The sequence below is a fragment of the Setaria italica genome, chromosome I, assembly GCF_000263155.2.
Source record: "Setaria italica strain Yugu1 chromosome I, Setaria_italica_v2.0, whole genome shotgun sequence".
In the NCBI taxonomy this organism is placed as follows: Eukaryota; Viridiplantae; Streptophyta; class Magnoliopsida; order Poales; family Poaceae; genus Setaria; species Setaria italica.
In genome coordinates, this window is record NC_028450.1 from 35598924 (window position 1) to 35616867 (window position 17944).

The 17944-nt window shown below is 46.6% G+C and overlaps 2 protein-coding genes and 1 pseudogene across 5 annotated transcripts; 2 read left to right on the top strand and 1 right to left on the bottom strand.

Annotated features, from left to right (window-relative positions):
* Nucleotides 1-60: 60 nt before the first annotated feature.
* On the top strand, nucleotides 61-12303 carry LOC101773699 (uncharacterized mitochondrial protein AtMg00810-like). 4 transcript variants are annotated; one of them, XM_022826486.1, is made up of 8 exons: nucleotides 61-270; nucleotides 342-473; nucleotides 4643-4755; nucleotides 4841-8735; nucleotides 9329-9540; nucleotides 9826-9975; nucleotides 10590-10647; nucleotides 11202-12303. In XM_022826486.1, exon 4 carries the CDS (start codon nucleotides 6750-6752, stop codon nucleotides 7890-7892), a length of 1143 nt encoding a protein of 380 aa, XP_022682221.1. In that variant the 5' UTR covers nucleotides 61-270; nucleotides 342-473; nucleotides 4643-4755; nucleotides 4841-6749; the 3' UTR covers nucleotides 7893-8735; nucleotides 9329-9540; nucleotides 9826-9975; nucleotides 10590-10647; nucleotides 11202-12303. The 4 variants fall into 4 exon arrangements, with proteins under 4 accessions (XP_022682221.1, XP_022682218.1, XP_022682225.1 ...); XM_022826483.1 differs by having other exon boundaries at nucleotides 4643-8735; XM_022826490.1 differs by lacking the exons at nucleotides 61-270; nucleotides 342-473 and having other exon boundaries at nucleotides 1147-4755.
* On the top strand, nucleotides 10654-12303 carry LOC111255689 (annotated as a pseudogene).
* Nucleotides 12304-13944: 1641 nt separating this feature from the next.
* Nucleotides 13945-14990, bottom strand: LOC101775047 (putative protein phosphatase 2C 23). Its single transcript, XM_004955109.2, has one exon. The coding sequence runs from the start codon at nucleotides 14988-14990 to the stop codon at nucleotides 13992-13994; it is 999 nt and encodes a 332-aa protein (XP_004955166.1). The 3' UTR covers nucleotides 13945-13991.
* Nucleotides 14991-17944: the final 2954 nt, after the last annotated feature.

The window sequence follows — 17944 nt, forward strand, 5'->3', positions numbered from 1 at the left end:
TGGATAGACGTGGATTGGTCGGGTTTGGGGCCGAAACCCTGTTGCCTGGGGGAGCAAACCCACGCTGGGATGATCTGCGCCTGGTGCGTTAAAATCGCATTTCACAAAACCCCGTCAAACCGCGTGGATCTCACGCCACGCCACCCCACGTTGGGAATTATTCCTGCGCTTAGCGACCTCAGTGTTGTCTCAGCAGCTGAGACGGCAGTCTCTGCTGAGATGCTGCCGTCACCGCCGCTCCCTCGCGCCATCCTCCAATGACAGCAGCAGGTATGCCTCCTCCATTTCTTACTCCGCCTCCTTCCTTCCCTCTTCCCCTCCTCATCTTTTTTCCTTGCTAGGGCTGGAGTCAGACGGCGGCTGTTGTTGTTCTTGCCGGCCGTGAGATGAGGATTCTTGCTGCCGTGCTAGACCCAAACCTGTGCAAGCTGCATCCTCGGCCAGCCGCATGTGCGCGCTTCTCCTCAGGACAGGTTTGACGCCTCTTCTTTTTCTTGTGCCGTGTTTTTGTTGGATCCATTGGTTCCTGCTTCCTGGTAATGCCTGCCATGGACTAAGTGCTGAAACACATGAGGAAGATGAGTCCATTGTTCTTGTTCTGGCTCTTATGCTTGTGTAATTGCTTTAGGCATTGATCTAGTATGTTGTGATTAGTAACTGTTTAATTTCTCTAGACATTGAATCTTTAAGTAGCAATGAGTATCCGCAGAAAATTGTTTTGCTACAGAGCCCTGTCAATTACTTCAAACTAAGCTCTCAGTGAGCTACTCTTTTGCAATGGAAATTGTTTCCTGAATTGGAGATGTGGTCTCACCGTCTCACTAGTCCTTGATTGATGATGTGTGGATGATAGCGATACTGGAAAATAACTAAAGATGCTACTTGCATTTTTTTTCCTTTTTTCCCAGACTATATCTTGCAACTCTTATGGAGTATTTGGTTTGGGGAATCAACCAATTCTTGATAAGATGATGCATCATGAGTCTATCTCTCAAATTTAGTGGAATGATTTCATTCCTTATACTAATACTAGTACTATTTTTTGGCTTGTGAGGATGGATCAACTCATTTCATTTCATAAACCAAACAAAAAAATGACAATTGAGATGATGATGGACGACCTCATTCCACAAACAACTTCCCCCCCCCCCCCCCCCCCCCCTTGTGTTAGCATGTTTACTTCCTTCTTAATTGATAGTCGACTGATGCCTGGGTTCTCCCTCAAGCTGTCCACCAAAACTCTGGAGTTTGCCACTCCTCACTTCGCCCTGTTCGGCTCTCATCCCTCCTACTCTCATCTTCGGGTCTTTGGCTGTGCTTGTTATCCTAACATGTCCGCCACTGCCCCTCACAAACTTTCCCCTCGTTCCACTCTTTGTATTTTCCTGGGATACTCTTCCAATCATAAGGGATTTTGATGTCTTGACCTCTCAAACCGCATCATCATCCCTCGTCATGTCACCTTTGATGAGACAAAGTTTTTCCTTTGCCACGACATCGTCTCCTCCCACCACTAACGATTTTGATTTTTTGGTTGAGTTTGAGCCTCCAGTGAGCCTTCCTGGCCTCCTGGCTCCTCCCTTTCAGGTACTCCTGGTGGAATCACCCCTCCTGGTCCGCTTGGCGTCACGTCACCTGCTGCTGGGACTCCTATTCCACCACTGCTGGCTGTGCCCCTGGCCCTGGACAGCCCTTGCCAGCCCTCTCCCGCGCCACGCGCGGCCTTGGCTCCCTTGTTGGAGCATCATGGCGCCCCTCCCGCTCCTCCAGCTCCACCGGCGCCCCCTGTGCGCACCATCACTCATGTCTACACCCAGCATCACCCAGCCCGTGTTCCTGTCAGCTCTCCGGCACGTCCGTCTGTTCAAGCTGCTGCAAATTCTGGGCTGTCACAGGGTACTTCAGCTGCTGCAGATTTTGAGCTATCACAGGTTGCTCCGGGTGCTGCAAATTCAGGCCTGTCACATGGTCCCTTGGTCAGTGCTGCTCCTGCTACACTGCCCTAGGGCGCTGTTCCAATTCCTCAAGTGGTGAACCATCACTCCATGACCACAAGAGGGAAACTTGGCTTCCGTCAGCCAGCTGTCTATCATGCGGCAGCCATCTCTCCCATTCCGAAGACATATCGGAGTGCTCTTGCTAATCCCAACTAGCGAACTGCAATGGAAGAGGAGTATGCTGCTGTTCTGTCCAACAACACGTGGGATATTGTTCCCCGACCGTCTGGTGCGAATGTGGTAACTGGCAAGTTGATTTTTCGCCAGAAGTTCAATGCTGACAGCTCCTTTGATCGGTACTAGGCTCATTGGGTTCTTCACGGCTTTACCCAATGTCCAGGTGTTGACTATGATGAGACTTTTAGTCCTGTGGTAAAACCATCAACAGTCTGCACAGTACTCTCTTTGGCTCTCTCATAGTAGTGGCCTATTCATCAACTAGATGTGAAAAATGCTTTCCTCCATGGCACCCTCTCCGAGACTGTTTATTGTTGCCAACCCACTGGATTTGCTAACACTGCACTTCCTGACCATGTTGCCGCCTCAACAAATCTCTGTACGGTCTGAAGCAGGCTCTTCGCGCTTGGTACAGTCGGTTTGCCACCTACCTCTTGTCTCTCGGGTTTGTTGAAGTCAAGTCTGACACTTCTTTGTTCATCTACCACCGAGGCAATGAGATTGTTTATTTGCTGCTCTATGTTGATGACATTGTTGTGACGGCCTCCAATGCCTCTCTTCTTCGCTGCACAATCACTGCCTTGCAACAAGAATTCTCCATGAAAGACCTTGGTCCTTTGCATCACTTTCTGGGAATTTCAGTGAAGCAGCACTAAGGTGGTCTCTTCTTATCACAGCAGCAGTACACCATGGACAACTCAAACATGCTGGCATGACTGATTGCAAGCCGTGTAGCACACCAGTTGATACTCACGCCAAAGTTTCTGCTAATGATGGTACCCCTGTCACTGATCCTACACACTATCGCAGTCTTACTGGAGCCCTCCAGTATCTTACTTTTACCCGGCCAGATATTGCTTATGCTGTTCAACAAGTGTGCCTTCACATGCATGATCCTTGAGAACCTCACTTGGCTGCTGTTAAGAGGATTCTCCGGTATCTTTAAGGAACTGTCAGTCATGGTCTCCACCTTCAGCCCTCCACTACTTCAGAACTAGTGGTCTATACTGATGCCGACTGGGCTGGGTGTCCTGACACTCGCTACTCTACTTTGGGCTATGCTGTGTTTCTTGGTGCAAATCTGATTTCTTGGTCTTCCAAATGCCAAAACACAGTCTCCCGTTCAAGCGCTGAAGCGGAATACCGGGCTGTGGCAAAAGGAGTTGCTGAAACCTGCTGGCTCCGCCAACTTCTACAGGAACTGCATTCTCAGCTGCCTCGGAGCACACTAGTCTACTGTGACAACGTTAGTGCAGTCTATTTGTCCACCAATCCCGTTTAACATCAACGCACAAAGCATGTCCAGATTGATCTCCACTTCGTTCACGAACGGGTCGCCATTGGTGATGTTCATGTTCTTTATGTACCTACGACGTCCCAATTTGCTGACATCTTCACCAAAGGGCTTCCCACCTCTGTGTTTCAAGATTTTTGCTCCAGTCTTCACATCAGCGAACCTGCTGATTCGACTGCCGGGGGTGGGGGGGTGGGGGGGTGGTTAGCATGTTAACTTCCTTCATTGTTAGTCGGCTGATGCCTGGGTTCTCCCCCAAGCTGTCTGTCACCTGTTTACTTCCCCTATTCATTGCTAGACGGCCGTTGCCTGGGAATCTCCCCTGGCTGTCACATGTGTACTTCCCTCTACCTCTTCTGTTAGTTTAGCTCCGCTATATATCCCTGTAATCTGGTTTTGCTATCTATCAATGAATACGAGAGCTAGTTCATCCTCTATCACCTTCATTCCTTGTCTTTAGGGCAACTCCAACTAACCCCTCAAAATTTGCCCCCCTACTCCCACAAATGAGAGTCCCCCATCCAGATTCAAGCCCTCATTTCTCTCTGCACTCCAACCGAACCCTCATTTCAGCCTCCCTATATTTCTCACCTATATTTTATACATTTTATACATAACTTCTAACTACCAAGTCCAGCATTTTGTATCTACACCGAGTTATTTCAAATTGGTATTATTGGAATTCACTGCCAATAGGTACTACGAGTTTGATCAGTGCCTTGAACTGGATCCAATCTAATTTGTAGCCATGCCAACACCAACATATTGTCTTCCTGGACAGTGAAATTTCTAGTCCTCTTCTTACTTGCTTAAAAGGAGGAGTAGATTGTTCAGCAACTTGTTCAACATGTGTTTCAGCTTGAAAGTAATCAAAAAATAGATCATTGGTGTCCCCATTGCCCGAGACCAAATCAACCCAACTCTGCATTTTTTTGTTCCTGCATATATGAATCGACTTGAGTAGTTCTAAGAACACACATAAATCAACTTCAACAACTAAGTAATAAGACCTTAATCTTTCTAAAACCAGCAGATAATACTCAATAGTTCTAAAAAATCTCATAATCTTCATAGTAGTTCTGCTGGAAATTTTGACCATCTCATAATCACATAATGTTCAGAACAGTTCTTCAGCTGTTAAATAAATCTGAAAAATGAAAGACCTCTAGCACAGCAAGGGGCGAGCTGCAACTGGCCATGCAGCAAGGAGCGAGCAGCAGGTACGAGGTCCATCAGGCCGCATGGCAGGGGGTGAGCGGGAGGTGGCTCCGGCGGGCTGCGCAGCAGGTCGTGACTGAAAGCTCCATGTTTGGTTTTGGTAATTGAGACAACTAGTGGATTAAACTTGTACTCTAGTGTTGTGATTGAGTAGGTTAAGTCCACATCCAAGTTGAGCAAGAGATGGCAACCATGGTGGAGGTGGTGATGGCCAAGTGAGATGATCAAGTGCTCAATTTTGAAAAGAAGAAAGGGAAAAACAAAATGAATTGGCTCAAGGCAAAGGTATAACCTAATGCCATTTTGTTTTGCCGGTCAAGACGCAATAGAGTGCGTGACCGGGTTTAGGATAGATAGCCGTACTATAAAGAGGGAAAATCTCAAGGCTAATGCGGTTATCAAAGTGCCACTAGGTAAAATAATTCCATGCATGTGCATTAGGACCTAGTGAGCTAACAAACCATTGAAAAATGCTTTGGAAAATGCTAACTCGCGTACACAAGTGATAGTACAACTTGGAGCTAGCACGTTTGAGCAAGGGTTGAAAGAAAAAAAAAGAAAGGGTGCTGTCCTAGGGCGTCGGACCCTGGCAGTGTAGGCGTCGGACCAATAGGGGCACGGTACGACTGCTACCCTAGTGGCTGAGAGCAAGCACAAGTGAACGCGGGCGTCAGACCCAGTAAAAACGCGCCATCGGACCGCACGGGCGCACTGTTCATGCGTCCGATGGTTGGCGTGCAGTGAGGGCGCACGCGGCTGTAGGGCATTGGACCGGACCACAGTCCAACGGTTTTGGCGCTCTCAGGAGCTCTCTGTGTGGCGTCGGACCACGGGACAAGATGGTCCGATGGTCGTCGGACCCTGGTGACTCGTCGCGCGTGAAAGAGACGTTGGGTGCCAACGGTCGAGTTTAAACGGTCGACTCCATGTGGCGCGTCCTGGAGGCGTCCAACCCTATCGGAATTGGTTGGGAGATTTATGCTTGGTGAGTATAATGTAAGTAATGCCTTTTGGGCGGAAGCTATCAACACGGCATGTTATTCAAGCAATAGGCTCTATTGTCACTGGCTCTTGAAGAAGACACCATATGAGTTGCTCATCGGAAGAAAAGCCCAACATTGCTTATTTTTAGAGTCTTTGGTTGCAAATGCTACATATTGAAGAAAGACACAACATTGAGCAAATTTGAGAAGAAATGTAATGAAGGGTCTATGCTACATATTGCAAATGCTTCATCAACTTGGATACTCCACACCTAGCAAAGCTTATAGAGTCTACAACAAGACACATGGTATTGTGGAAGAAGTACATGATGTTGAATTTGATGAAACCAATGGCTCTCAAGATCAAGAAGAAAATCTAGATGATGTGAGAGGCATCCAATTGAGCAATGCAATGAAGAACATGGCAATTGGTGATGTGAGACCAAGAGAAGTGATTGAAATTGAAGATGACAAAGATCAAGTGATCCCTCCAATAAGTGTGCAAGCGAATAATCACCTAGCACAAGTGGCTCTCATGATCAAGTTCAAGTCCAACAAGATCAACATGTGGCTAGTTCATCCCAAGTGGCACAACCAAGTGATTAAACAAGCTCAAGCAATCAAGTTCAAGTTGCCCAACTGGTTCAAATTGCAAGAGATCATCCATTGGACCAAATTGTTGGTTATTTGAGGAGTGATGTTCAAACAAGATCAAGGTTAGCATCATTTTGTGAACACTATTCATCTGTGTCATCCAAGGAACCAACCAAAATAGAAGAAGCACTTATGGATGTAGATTGGGTGAATGCAATGCATGAAGAACTCAAAAACTTCACCCGCCGTCAAGTTTGGAAACTAGTGGAAAGACCCAAGAATTACAATGTGATTGGTACTAAATGGGTGTTTAAAAACAAGCAAGATCAAGATGGCATAATAGTAAGAAACAAAGCAAGATTGGTAGCATAAGATTACACTCAAGTAGGTCTTGACTTTGGTGAAACATATGCCCCGGTTGCAAGATCGGAAGCAATAAGGATCTTATTGGCATATGCTTGTGCCCACAACATCAAACTCTATCAAATGGATGTGAAGAGTGTATTTCTCAATGGCTATATCAATGAGCTAGTTTATGTTAAACAACCGTCTGGTTTTGAAGATTGCAAGAAACCCAACCATGCGTACAAGCTCAAGAAGGTTGTGTATGGTTTGAAGCAAGCACCTAGAGTATGGTATGAGAGATTGAAGGACTTCCTACTCTCAAAGGGGTTCAAGATGGGCAAAGTAGATACAACCCTTTTCACCAAAAGGATTGGTAAGGATTTGTTTGTGTGCCAAATATATGTTGATGACATTATCTTTGGATCAACAAATCAAGAGCTTTGTGAGGAGTTTGGAAATATGATGGCTAATGAGTTTGAAATGTCAATGATTGGAGAGCTAAGCTACTTCCTTGGACTTCAAATCAAGCAAATAAAGAATGACACATTTGTGAGTCAAGGGAAGTACATCAAGGACATTTTGAAGAAGTTTGGGATAGATGAAGCAAAACCAATTCACACACCTATGGGCACTAATGGTCATTTGCATCTTGATACAAGTGGTGATGTGATAGATCAAAAGCTATATCGGTCTATGTTGGAAGCCTACTATGTGACTACATTAAGGCCGGATGTAATGTTTAGTGTATGCATGTGTGCAAGATTTCAAGCCTCACCAAGAGAAAGTCATTTGAAAGCAATAAAAAGAATATTGAGGTACTTGAAGCATATATCCAATGTTGGTCTATGGCATCCCAAGGGGTCAAACTTTGAGTTGATTGCATATTCGGACTCCGACTATGCGGGTTGCAAGGTGGATAGAAAGAGTACATCGGGCACTTGTCAACTCCTAGGGAGATCACTTGTTTCTTGGTCATCAAAGAAACAAAATAGTGTTGCACTATCAACTTCCGAAGTGGAATACATCTCGGCCGGTAGTTGTTGTGCACAATTTCTATGGATGAAAGCACATTTGCAAGATTATGGGATCAAGATCAAGCAAGTGCCATTACCATGTGACAATGAGAGTGCCGTGAAGATTGCCACCAACCCGGTTCAACATTCAAGAACAAAGCACATTGATATCCGTCATCACTTCATTAGAGATCATCAAGCAAAAGTGGATATCACAATTGAGAGTGGGCACCAAAAATCAACTTGCAGACATATTCACCAAGCCGCTTGATGAAGCAAAATTTTGCAAGCTTAGAAATGGATCGAACATCCTTGACTTCTCCAATATGAATTGATGCACCCCACATATATAACATGCTTGTCCTCCAACAAAGCAAAGGTAAAATCGCTTAACATATGCATACATCCTCAGTAGTATGTGTAGGTGCATATAGACATATTTAGGGACAATCTAGGTCATTCTTTGAAAACCAAATAATTTTAGAGTTCATATGGTACCACTATTGCTTCTATGTTTGATTGATCTAGTGATAAACATATGACTTGTTCATGAGATTGTGAACCTAGTGTTTGATGTAGTGTAGTTGCTAGTGTGTGCTTGTGTGATTCAATCTAGAGATCATAACAACTAGAAGATGTGTAGGGGCTTGCATGTGGTGAAATAGAGCTAGAGCAATAGTTGCATAGTCGCTGCCCCCTCTAGGGCTTGTGTGATTTAATCACTAATCAATCTTGCTCTAGTGCTTTGTAGTGATTTTTATAGGCTATTCACCCCCCTCTAGCCATTTAGATCCTATTAGCGACCTCCAGCAGGCCGCGAAGCAGGGGGCGAGCAGGAGGTGGATTTGGCAGGCGCAAAAGCAAGTGGTGAGCTCCACCAGGCCATGCGAGCAGGGGGGCGAGCTCCACAGGCTGAGCAGGGGCTGCTCCGGTCGTCCGACAGGACTCCACAGGAGGGCACAACCGCAATAGAAGGGGATCGGCGAAAGCACGTGCTACACGGGAGCAGTGGCGGCCATGGGCGACACCACAACGAGAAGAGAGGGATGGGGACATACCGGCTCGGAGAACTCCGGGGCGGCGCGGGAAGACGACCGTTGCTCCTCTCCGGCAGGTGAGGCTTCAGATCGGAGGCCCTCAGATGTGGGTGGTGAGGAGCGAGGAATGAGGCACCCTCATCCGTTGGGGGCCGGATAGGAGACCGGTTGGAGAACGATTTTTTGCATTTTGGACCCTCAAAATGAGATGAGGGCTCGGATAGGACCTTGGTTGGAGTTGCCCTTAGCAGTTAGGCCCCACTTCTGAACCTGAATGCCCTACTTATGGGTTCTCATCTTCGTGTTGACATATTCTTTTTATCCATAATTTACTTTGCAGATAAGGATGATTAATTATCATTTATTCAGATGAATCTCTAGATCTTTCTCTATCAGATTATCTTGATAATGAACTTTCTAGGTTGGTAAGTACGAGGAATGTAGTACGATGCATAACCTTTCTATTTGCAAATCAGAAGTCGATAGTTGTTTTCAGGAAAACTGGTTGGAGGCATCTTATCAGAAGTTTCTTTTCTTTCTTTTTTTTGAAAAAAAAAGTACTGTGCTTGCATTTTTTACATCTCAAGTTCCAGCTTCATTGCAATGCATTTATTTACAGGAAGCAGACATGGAATTCCATGATATATGTGTAACTGAATATTATTTACAGGAAGCAGAGATGTAATTCCGTGATACGTGTGTAACTGAATGTCGGAAGCAGTTTTTGGAGAAGTTCACCAAGTCAGTCCACAAGCTGCTGCCCAAGCCCACCATCCACAAGCGGCGCTCCACTCTACCTCGTCATAGCAGACAGGTTGATGGGGTGAATCCCTGCTCGCCAGGCTTGGTGGTCACTAATGCCAAAAAAGAGTAATCGGACAGGTTTGCTTTGCTAAATATTCGTTCAACTTTAGTTTGCGTTTGTACAAATTCTATGTTAGCAAGAATGGTTTTGGTCTGCTGGCTAAATATAATAGAGAGCTAGATTCCTAATTATCGTGAGGTGAGTACATGGGTAGCTGAAGTGCAGAGTGGAAAATAGATCAGGCACCATTAATCTAGCCGAAACTTCAAGCAGGAGGTCCAAATCTAAATGCAGAGAAGCAGGTGTACATCTCTGAACAGAAAACATCCTTCTGACCTCATAATTATCTCTCTGCTTTGCAGATGGCATTTTTGCACTAAAATGGCGTACCCAGTGCAGAGAGCTCCCGCTCTGTGCGAGGTCTGGGGAAGGGTGTCAGTGGCAAGCCTTACCCTCGCCTGTGCAATGCGAGGAGACCGCGACTCGAACCCGGGACCTTCCGGTCACAGGCGGTAAGACTCTACCGCTTGCACCAGGCCCGCCCTTCAATTTTTGCACTATTTAGATATTTAGATTACAGATAGACACTTTTGAGTTTGATTACAGTTAGACATTTTGAGTTTCATTTATCTCTTGTTTGTGGTATCTCAGATGAGTATTTATTCCTTATAAGCAGTTCTTGTGCTTCTACTTTTACCGTTTAGAGGCTTACAAGCAGTTCTTGTTTAATGCATTGTACACTAAACTTTGATTTTGCTTATTGGCCTCAAAACATGCCTATCTGTGTCCCTAAATCAGTACGTATAATGTACTCCCTCCATCCACAAAATAATGCAATTATGGAAACCGTGCCGGTCAAACTAGCTCAAGTTTGACCAAGTTTATAGTAAGTAGTATTAGCATTTATGTCTCCAAATAAATTTATTATGAAAATATATTCTATAACAAGAGAAGGAAAGTACAAAAGTGGTTGGGGTGAAAACTCATTAATTTACCAAGTGATTTTTTAGAAACTATTAGAGATGCTCTAACAGAGCTAACAGAAAGTGAACCATCGAACTAAATTGTTTTTTCCATCATCAAAGCTATTTGCAATATCCGTAACCTGTTTGACCAATACTGGCAGGGACTGACTGGTGGTGCAAATACCTACTTTTAAATTATTGAAACTGGGAGCATGAAAGGTAATTTTGCCTCCCTGTCATGCATTATAGGGAATCAGGGGCAAGGTTAACAGATGTTGTGATTTTTTTTAAAAAAAAATCTTGTCTACTTTACTGTATACCAGTTGCTGTGTGTTCTTTGAGGATATGCCCCTTGTGATTTCACTTGTTCAAAGTAATCATATGTTTGTTCCATGTTTAATGGAAGTTTCTGTGTTTGTGATATTGGAATCAACCATCAAGATAAATGTTATGCCAATGAGCTATAGCACAACTGCAGTTGCTCTAAGATGAATTTGTGCTTAAGATGAAATTTTACAAGCAAGCATCTTTTGTAACTTCAGTCAGATTATTCAAGCTACAAGAATATATAAGATAAAGGCCTGTGATTTTCTTCTTACACAAAAGGCATTCCCAATCCCATCCATCTACATAGATCTGAGAATTTTAACAATGTTATAACCTGCAATATGTCTTTTGCACTTTTACAAGTGTTATGACCTGTAATTTTGTAATCTTTCTGGTTGATCTGGATGGGAAGAAACATCTGATCAAATTTGCAATTGTTTTCCAAGGGTCAGGACAATCATTGATTTTGGACAAATAAGCTGGAACCATCCTCACAGCCTCAGCCAGTGATGGGTGTTGGGTCACAACCTTATCCTGCTGCTGCTGCCTATGCACCACTCACAATGGTACCTGGAGCTCCTGCTGTTCCTCCTGGCTCACAGCCAGCAGCACCATTCCCCAATCCAGCTTAACTCAGTGCTCAGCACCAGATGGTCTACCAGCAGGCTCAGCAATTTCACCAATAACTTCAGCAACAGCATCAACAGCAGCTCAGAGAGTTCTGGACTACCCAGATGGATGAGATCGAGCAAACAACTGACTTCAAGAACCACACCTTGCCACTTGCAAGGATAAAGAAGATAATGAAGGCTGATAAGGATGTGCGGATGATCTCTGCAGAAGTGCCCGTTGTCTTTGCGAAGGCATGCAAGGTATTCATATTAGAGCTGACATTGAGGTCATGGATGCACACAGAGGAGAACAAGCGACGGACCTTGCAGAAGTACGACATTGCAGCTGCCATCACCAGGACTGATATATATGACTTCCTGGTGGACATAATTCCGAGGGATGAAATGAAAGAAGAGGGACTCGGGCTTCCAAGAGTTGGCCTGCCGGCTGCTATGGGGCCCCAGCTGATCATAGTTCTTATCCATATTACTATGTGCCAGCACAGCAGGTATGATGTATGGTGGCCAGCAGGGTCACCCAATGACGTATATGTGGCAGAAGCCGCAAGGGCAAGAGGAAGAGCCCCCGAAGAGCAGCAGCAGCAGTCTCCCTGAAAGTAGCCAAGGATAGTAACAGCAAAGCAATTACATCTTGGTCTGAACTTAGGCCTCTAAGCAAATATGATTTGGTTATGTTAACTGCCGATGATTGCTGGCTGAAACAGTTGCCATTGATTAGGTCATAGGGTTTCCTGATGGTAGTTTCGACTCCCGACGCTGCCATGGCAGCAGTAGAAAATGATTGTGATTTGCAAACTAATGTAGTATAAGATTACCCTTTTCTGTCTAGTCCAATATACCAACTGTTGGGCCAATGGAGGCCCTTGTAGCAACTGAGTGATGGGACTTCATGCGACGCCTGTGTTTGTTTGCCTAATTTGTTAGCCATTGTGCTCTTTGCTTGACTAGTGTTTTGCCTTCCTGATCACTCACTCAGTCACCAAAGTTTCATAGTTAACACTTAACACAAATGCTTATTTCAGGCTAAACTGGAATTTTTCTTTCACTAGATATATGCCCGTGCGTTTCACGGGACTATGAATTTTTGTCCACGTCTATGGCGGCAAAGAGATATTTTTCATGAGCCCCATTCACCTATGCTGTTGCAGAACCAGAGCTGCAAGCATTGCTCCTTGCTGAAGACGCGAGGCACAGTCCGCCATGATCCGGCATGTCTGCCACATAGTAGGACTCGCCTGCATTCCATGGTGGTTGTGCCCAGCACCAGGATCCTCTCTACGAGATTGTAGTGTATGCTTTTCTTCGTGGTCGAATTCGCCAGTGCGCGAACCGCTCGTCGCTGGAGAGTGGGTAAAAGCGATGACCTCAAACGAGACGCTACGCAATATACATAGATATAAATTATAAATAGAGACAGGTCTCCAGTTCCAAATCCATACATAAATTAGTAACACCAAAGTGTGGTGGTTGAAACATTTGATTCAGAATTAGGATTCATCCTTCCTTTTAATAAAAAAATCATAAAACAAAGAGCACAAAAGTGCAGGTGTTGGAGCCACCTAAAATGCTCGGATAATATTAGATTTAAGGTAAACGTTATGGTCAGGGCGTCGGACGTTTGGACGCTCCCCACCTCTCCATTCCTTATCTGTTTCTACCGTTTTTTTCTTCCCCATCTCTTTTCTTCTTCAACCTTCCATCCCGACGTATTCCTCATCCATCCCGACGGCGGCACGCTCCCCAACCCCGGCAGGTTTGTCCCGCACCCCGGTGGCCTCGTCCCCCACCCCGACGGTGACGCGCTCTCCCACCACAGCGTCCTCCTCGTCCACCCCGGCGGCGGCACGCTCCTCCACTCCGGGAACCTCATCCCCCATCCTGGCGGCGCCCTTCCCCCCACTCCGACGTCCTCAACCAACCGGGAGCGCCCAACACCCTCGGATCCGGTGGCCCTCTCCCCGACCCCGGCAAGATCCGAGCGGGGAAGGATCGGTCGGCGGCCATGTTGCAATAGGTATCTCACGATGTTGCAGTAGGGATTCTTGGATGTTGCAAGCGCTGTAGATGCGCACGGGTGTTGCGGATGAACGTATCGTCTGATGTTGCACAATTGATTTTCTGAGATGTTTCGATGTTGCAATAGTTGGCTTTTGTTGTTTCATCTGTCAATTTTTCATGTTGCAATATTTCTTCCCGTACGAGCTCAACCCCAACTCAACATATGATGATTTTTTGGAAATGTTGCATGAAACATGTGTTCAATGTTGCAGTGGGAATTTTTCCTCACGAATATTATGTTTACATTGAGCTATTTTTTCGCATCTTTTTCATGTTGCAACCATAGATTTTCAATGTTGCAGCTATTTTGTTTGATGTTGCAACGGAATATCGGATAATTAGTGGTATTTATTATGGTACTACTATAGCCGTCAGATTTAAAACGGATGGTGATGCATGCGTCCGACGGAAGTTGCTCCGCCAGACGTCCGGACGCTAACAAGCCCGTAGATTTAAATACTATATGGCCGGATGGGATAATACCCATGCTCAACTCTGATAATCAACCCCAGGTCCCCAAGCTGGCCAGCACTGAGCATTACCACATCACAAATCGGATTGGACAATGAATGCTATTAGAACGGTAATGTCGTCCGGCTTCCCTTTGCGCAATCGCTTTGAGCTTGTTTGATTTGACCTCTCGTAAGCGACGCCGGCGATGATGTCCGCCATGTTCTTGGGCGAGAAGCCCAACCTGGTGCCCATCTGCACGGCGAGCTCCAGCTGCTCCTCGAGAATGTTGTCGAAAAGCCCGTCCGTCCCGACCACCACGACGTCCCCAGCCCTCACCGCGAGCTGCCCTGCCTTGGCATCCAAGACGCTGTCGCTGTGTTCGCCTGCCGCGCTGAGCTGAAACGGCGGGTCGGAGGAGGAGAAGAGACGCTGTTTCCGCCGGGCGGCAGTGGAGGAGAAGCGAAGCTTCTTTAGCGAGGTGCGGGACAGGTGCCGCTGCGGCGTCGACAGGAACACGATCTTGCTGCCCCGAAGCACAGCGAAGGCACTGTCGCCGATGTACGCCCACTCCAGAGCGTTGCCTGCGAGCGACAGGATCACCGCCGTCGACGCCCCCGGCGCACCGGACGCGGCCGTCTCGTCGTAGGCCCGCTCCAGCAGCGCGCGGGGGCAGACGTGCGCGCCGGGCTCCAGCGCCGCAACCTCCGCGGAGGCGCTCGTCATGAGACCGCGGGAGAAGGCGCCAGCGTCCACGCCGGACTCCGCGTACGCGCCGACGCCGTCCGCCACGCCGAGGACGCCGGCCTTGGTGTTCCCGAAGTGCGCGTCGTGGTCGTGCAACGGCACGTAGCATGACGCCCAGTCAATCCTCGGCGCCGCGGCGTCGTGTTCCGTGGGGCCGCGGTCACCGGCACCGTCGTCCGTCGCCGGCGGCTGCAACAGGGAGGCGGCGAAGTCGGCGACCTCGTCGTCCTCGCCGGGAGCTGGCGTGGGAGACGCTCGGTAGCCGAGCCCCAACGCGACGCGGAGTGCGTCAGGGACGCGGGCGTCAATGTCTCCGAGGGTTTGGTGGATCTGCTCTAGATTCTCCATCGTCGTTGCCATCGTCCGGCGCCTCCTGCTTGCTTGGATCGCTTCCTCTTCTAGTTTGGAATTTATAATCTAAAAATACCAATCCGCCAATCGGGACGTACTGACATCGGACTCGGAGAGGGAGATCGACGGGGTGACCGACTCATGGGAGATTGGGAGGCGTCCGACGATGGATCTAGTAGCAGTTGATGAAGGGTCTGTTTGGTTCCAACCTGTTAAAGTTTAACACCCATCACATCGGATGTTTGATACTAATTAGAAATATTAAATATAGACTAATTACAAAACTAATTGCACAGTTGGAGTGTAATTCGCGAGACGAATCTATTAAGCCTAATTAATCTACCATTTGACAATGTGGTGTGCAGTAACCATTTACTAATGGTAGATTAATTAGACTTAATAGATTCGTCTCGCGAATTAGCACAGGGTTCTGCAATTAATTTTATAATTATCTCATGTTTAGTTCTCCTAATTAGCATCCGAACATCCGATACGACACTGTTAAAGTTTAGCACCTCGTATCCAAACACCCCCGAAATCGATCGATTAACTTCAATCACGGACGATGGATCTAGCAGTTGAAATCGATTTCGCAGACTGTAATCAAAAAGGAAAAAGGAAGAAACCAAAAGGAAGGAGAAATCAAGCAAGGAAAGCACCAGAAATACACAAATCGACGTCGAGAACTCTATATCGAGGTCAACGATGATGATGGGGATCGGACCTGGGAGCCTACAAACGGTGGGTGGATGGATAAGAGGAAAAAAATTAGGTGCGGACGGTCCCCAAAGCACTCCCGTGCGGCCCCCCTCCTGATTTCTGCCGCGTGGGTGTCCAGCGCACGAACGGAAGCGCGCGCTCGGCTCTGTCGCGTGGGAACGCCTGGCCGCTGGCTCGCTCGGCTCGCTCGATCGATCCGTCGCTAGCTCGCTCGCTCGGCTCATCGTCAAAACAGAAACCAGGGCATCTAGCAGAAACCGTTCGTCCGCTCGCGTTAAAACCTCCGCTAGATGAGAACCGCGCCGCCTCTCGTCAAAACCTCCGCGTGAGGATCCGTTCGTTGTCTGCCACCGCACCCCTTGTGTGCCGCCGACGCTGCCACCGTTTTCCGACGCCGTAGCCTCGATCAGGAGAAGACGTCCTTGTGCGATCCTGATCGTGGCACACGAGGACAGCCGCCATAAAAATCTTCGACGAGCATCCCAGCCGTAGCAGTCGTCATGGGAGAAGGAGGCCAGGAGGATAGCAGTCTGCATTCCACGACAGGAGAAGCCTCCTCACATATCGCAACTGCAATGGCGGTAGGAAGCCAGGAGAAGGACAACGTTCTCGACTCGTCGCTTATGGTGTCGTCTGTGCCTGCCCTAGCACACAACGGAATGCAGCCAACGCAGGTACATATTTTTTTCACATTCTTTGGTCATCATGAGTTTTCACGTGTGTTTGACCGTGTTACATGACCTCTAGCTCCACTGATTTGTGACCATATATATGCTAGATTGCACAGAATTACTCCGACAATAACATCAGAGTTTGTTGCATGATACCTGAAGAAATAGCAGATGAAGCACAAGATAAGGTAACTAAATTACAAATAATTTATTTAACTGAGAGCGTAATTTATTTCGTATCGTAAAGGTAAGTCACATTAATTCTGACTTAATGTACAACAGATGGCTGATGAAGTTGTGCAACCTATGATCGTTCCTAAAGTTGGAATGGCTTTCGAATCAGAGGATAAAGCTTATGAGATGTACAACACCTATGCTGGTAAGATTGGGTTTAGTATTAGAAAGAGCCATACAAAGCGACGAGGTGATGGGACTCTACGTCAAAAGTATTTGGTTTGCAGTAACGAAGGTCATCGAGAAACTGAGTCATCAAGGCACACTACAAGAACGGATTGCGATGCTCGTGTTCAGTTTAGTGTCAGTAAAGAGGGGATTTGGACGGTGCAAAAGGTTATACTTGATCACAACCATTACCTTGCTAGTCCAAATAAAAGGGACAAGCTGAGGTCCCAACGAAGTGTTCAAGAAGCGGACAGGAAGCTAATTGGGCAGATGAGGCAATCCGGGATGAAGCCAGCCCAGGTTTTTGAGTTTATGAAGGAGTTTTATGGAGGAGCCGACAAAGTGCCATTCTCACGGATGGATTGCAACAATGAGATTGGCCGTGAGCGCAAGAAGTACTTAGAATCCAATGACGCAGAAACACTACTGGAATACTTGAAGCGTAAGCAGATAGAGGATCCAACTTTTTTTTATGCCATGCAAATAGACAAGAAAGATGGTCGGATAGCTAATTTCTTTTGGGCAGATGGCCAATCTATCATGGATTACGCATGCTTTGGTGATGCTGTGTCATTTGACACAACATTTCAGACCAATAAGTTTGAAATGCCTTTTGCTCTATTCCTCGGAACCAACCATCACAAGCAGACTATCATTTTTGGGGCTGCATTGTTGTTTGATGAGACTATACCATCATTTGTTTGGCTATTTGAAACCTTTCTAACAGCAATGTCAGGCAAACATCCTAGCACAATCTTCACTGATCAAGACGCGGCCATGGCAGGAGCAATTGCTTATGTATTTCCAAACACAAGTTATCGCCTTTGTTTGTGGCATATTTACCTTAATGCTGCTAAACATCTCGGCCATGTAATTCAAAAGCATCCTGACAAGTTTCTACCTGATTTTAAGAGATGTGTCTATGAAGACAGATCGGAGTTTTACTTCAAAAAGAAGTGGGATGAATTGTTGCGTGACTATAACCTTGAGGACAACAAATGGATGGCAAACCTATATGATTTGAGGGCAAAGTGGGCTGCTGTGTATCGTGACTCATTTACAGCTGATATGAACTCGACCCAAAGGAGCGAAGGTATGAATAATGTATTTAAGAAAAGATTTCGTAGAAAACTGGGTCTTTCGGAACTTCTTGAAGAA

Bases quoted from the DNA above. Each gene is read 5' to 3' on its own strand.
- LOC101775047 (XM_004955109.2), bottom strand. From the start codon at position 14,990: ATGGAGAATCTAGAGCAGATCCACCAAACCCTCGGAGACATTGACGCC.
- LOC101773699 (XM_022826483.1), top strand. From the start codon at position 6,750: ATGGATGTGAAGAGTGTATTTCTCAATGGCTATATCAATGAGCTAGTT.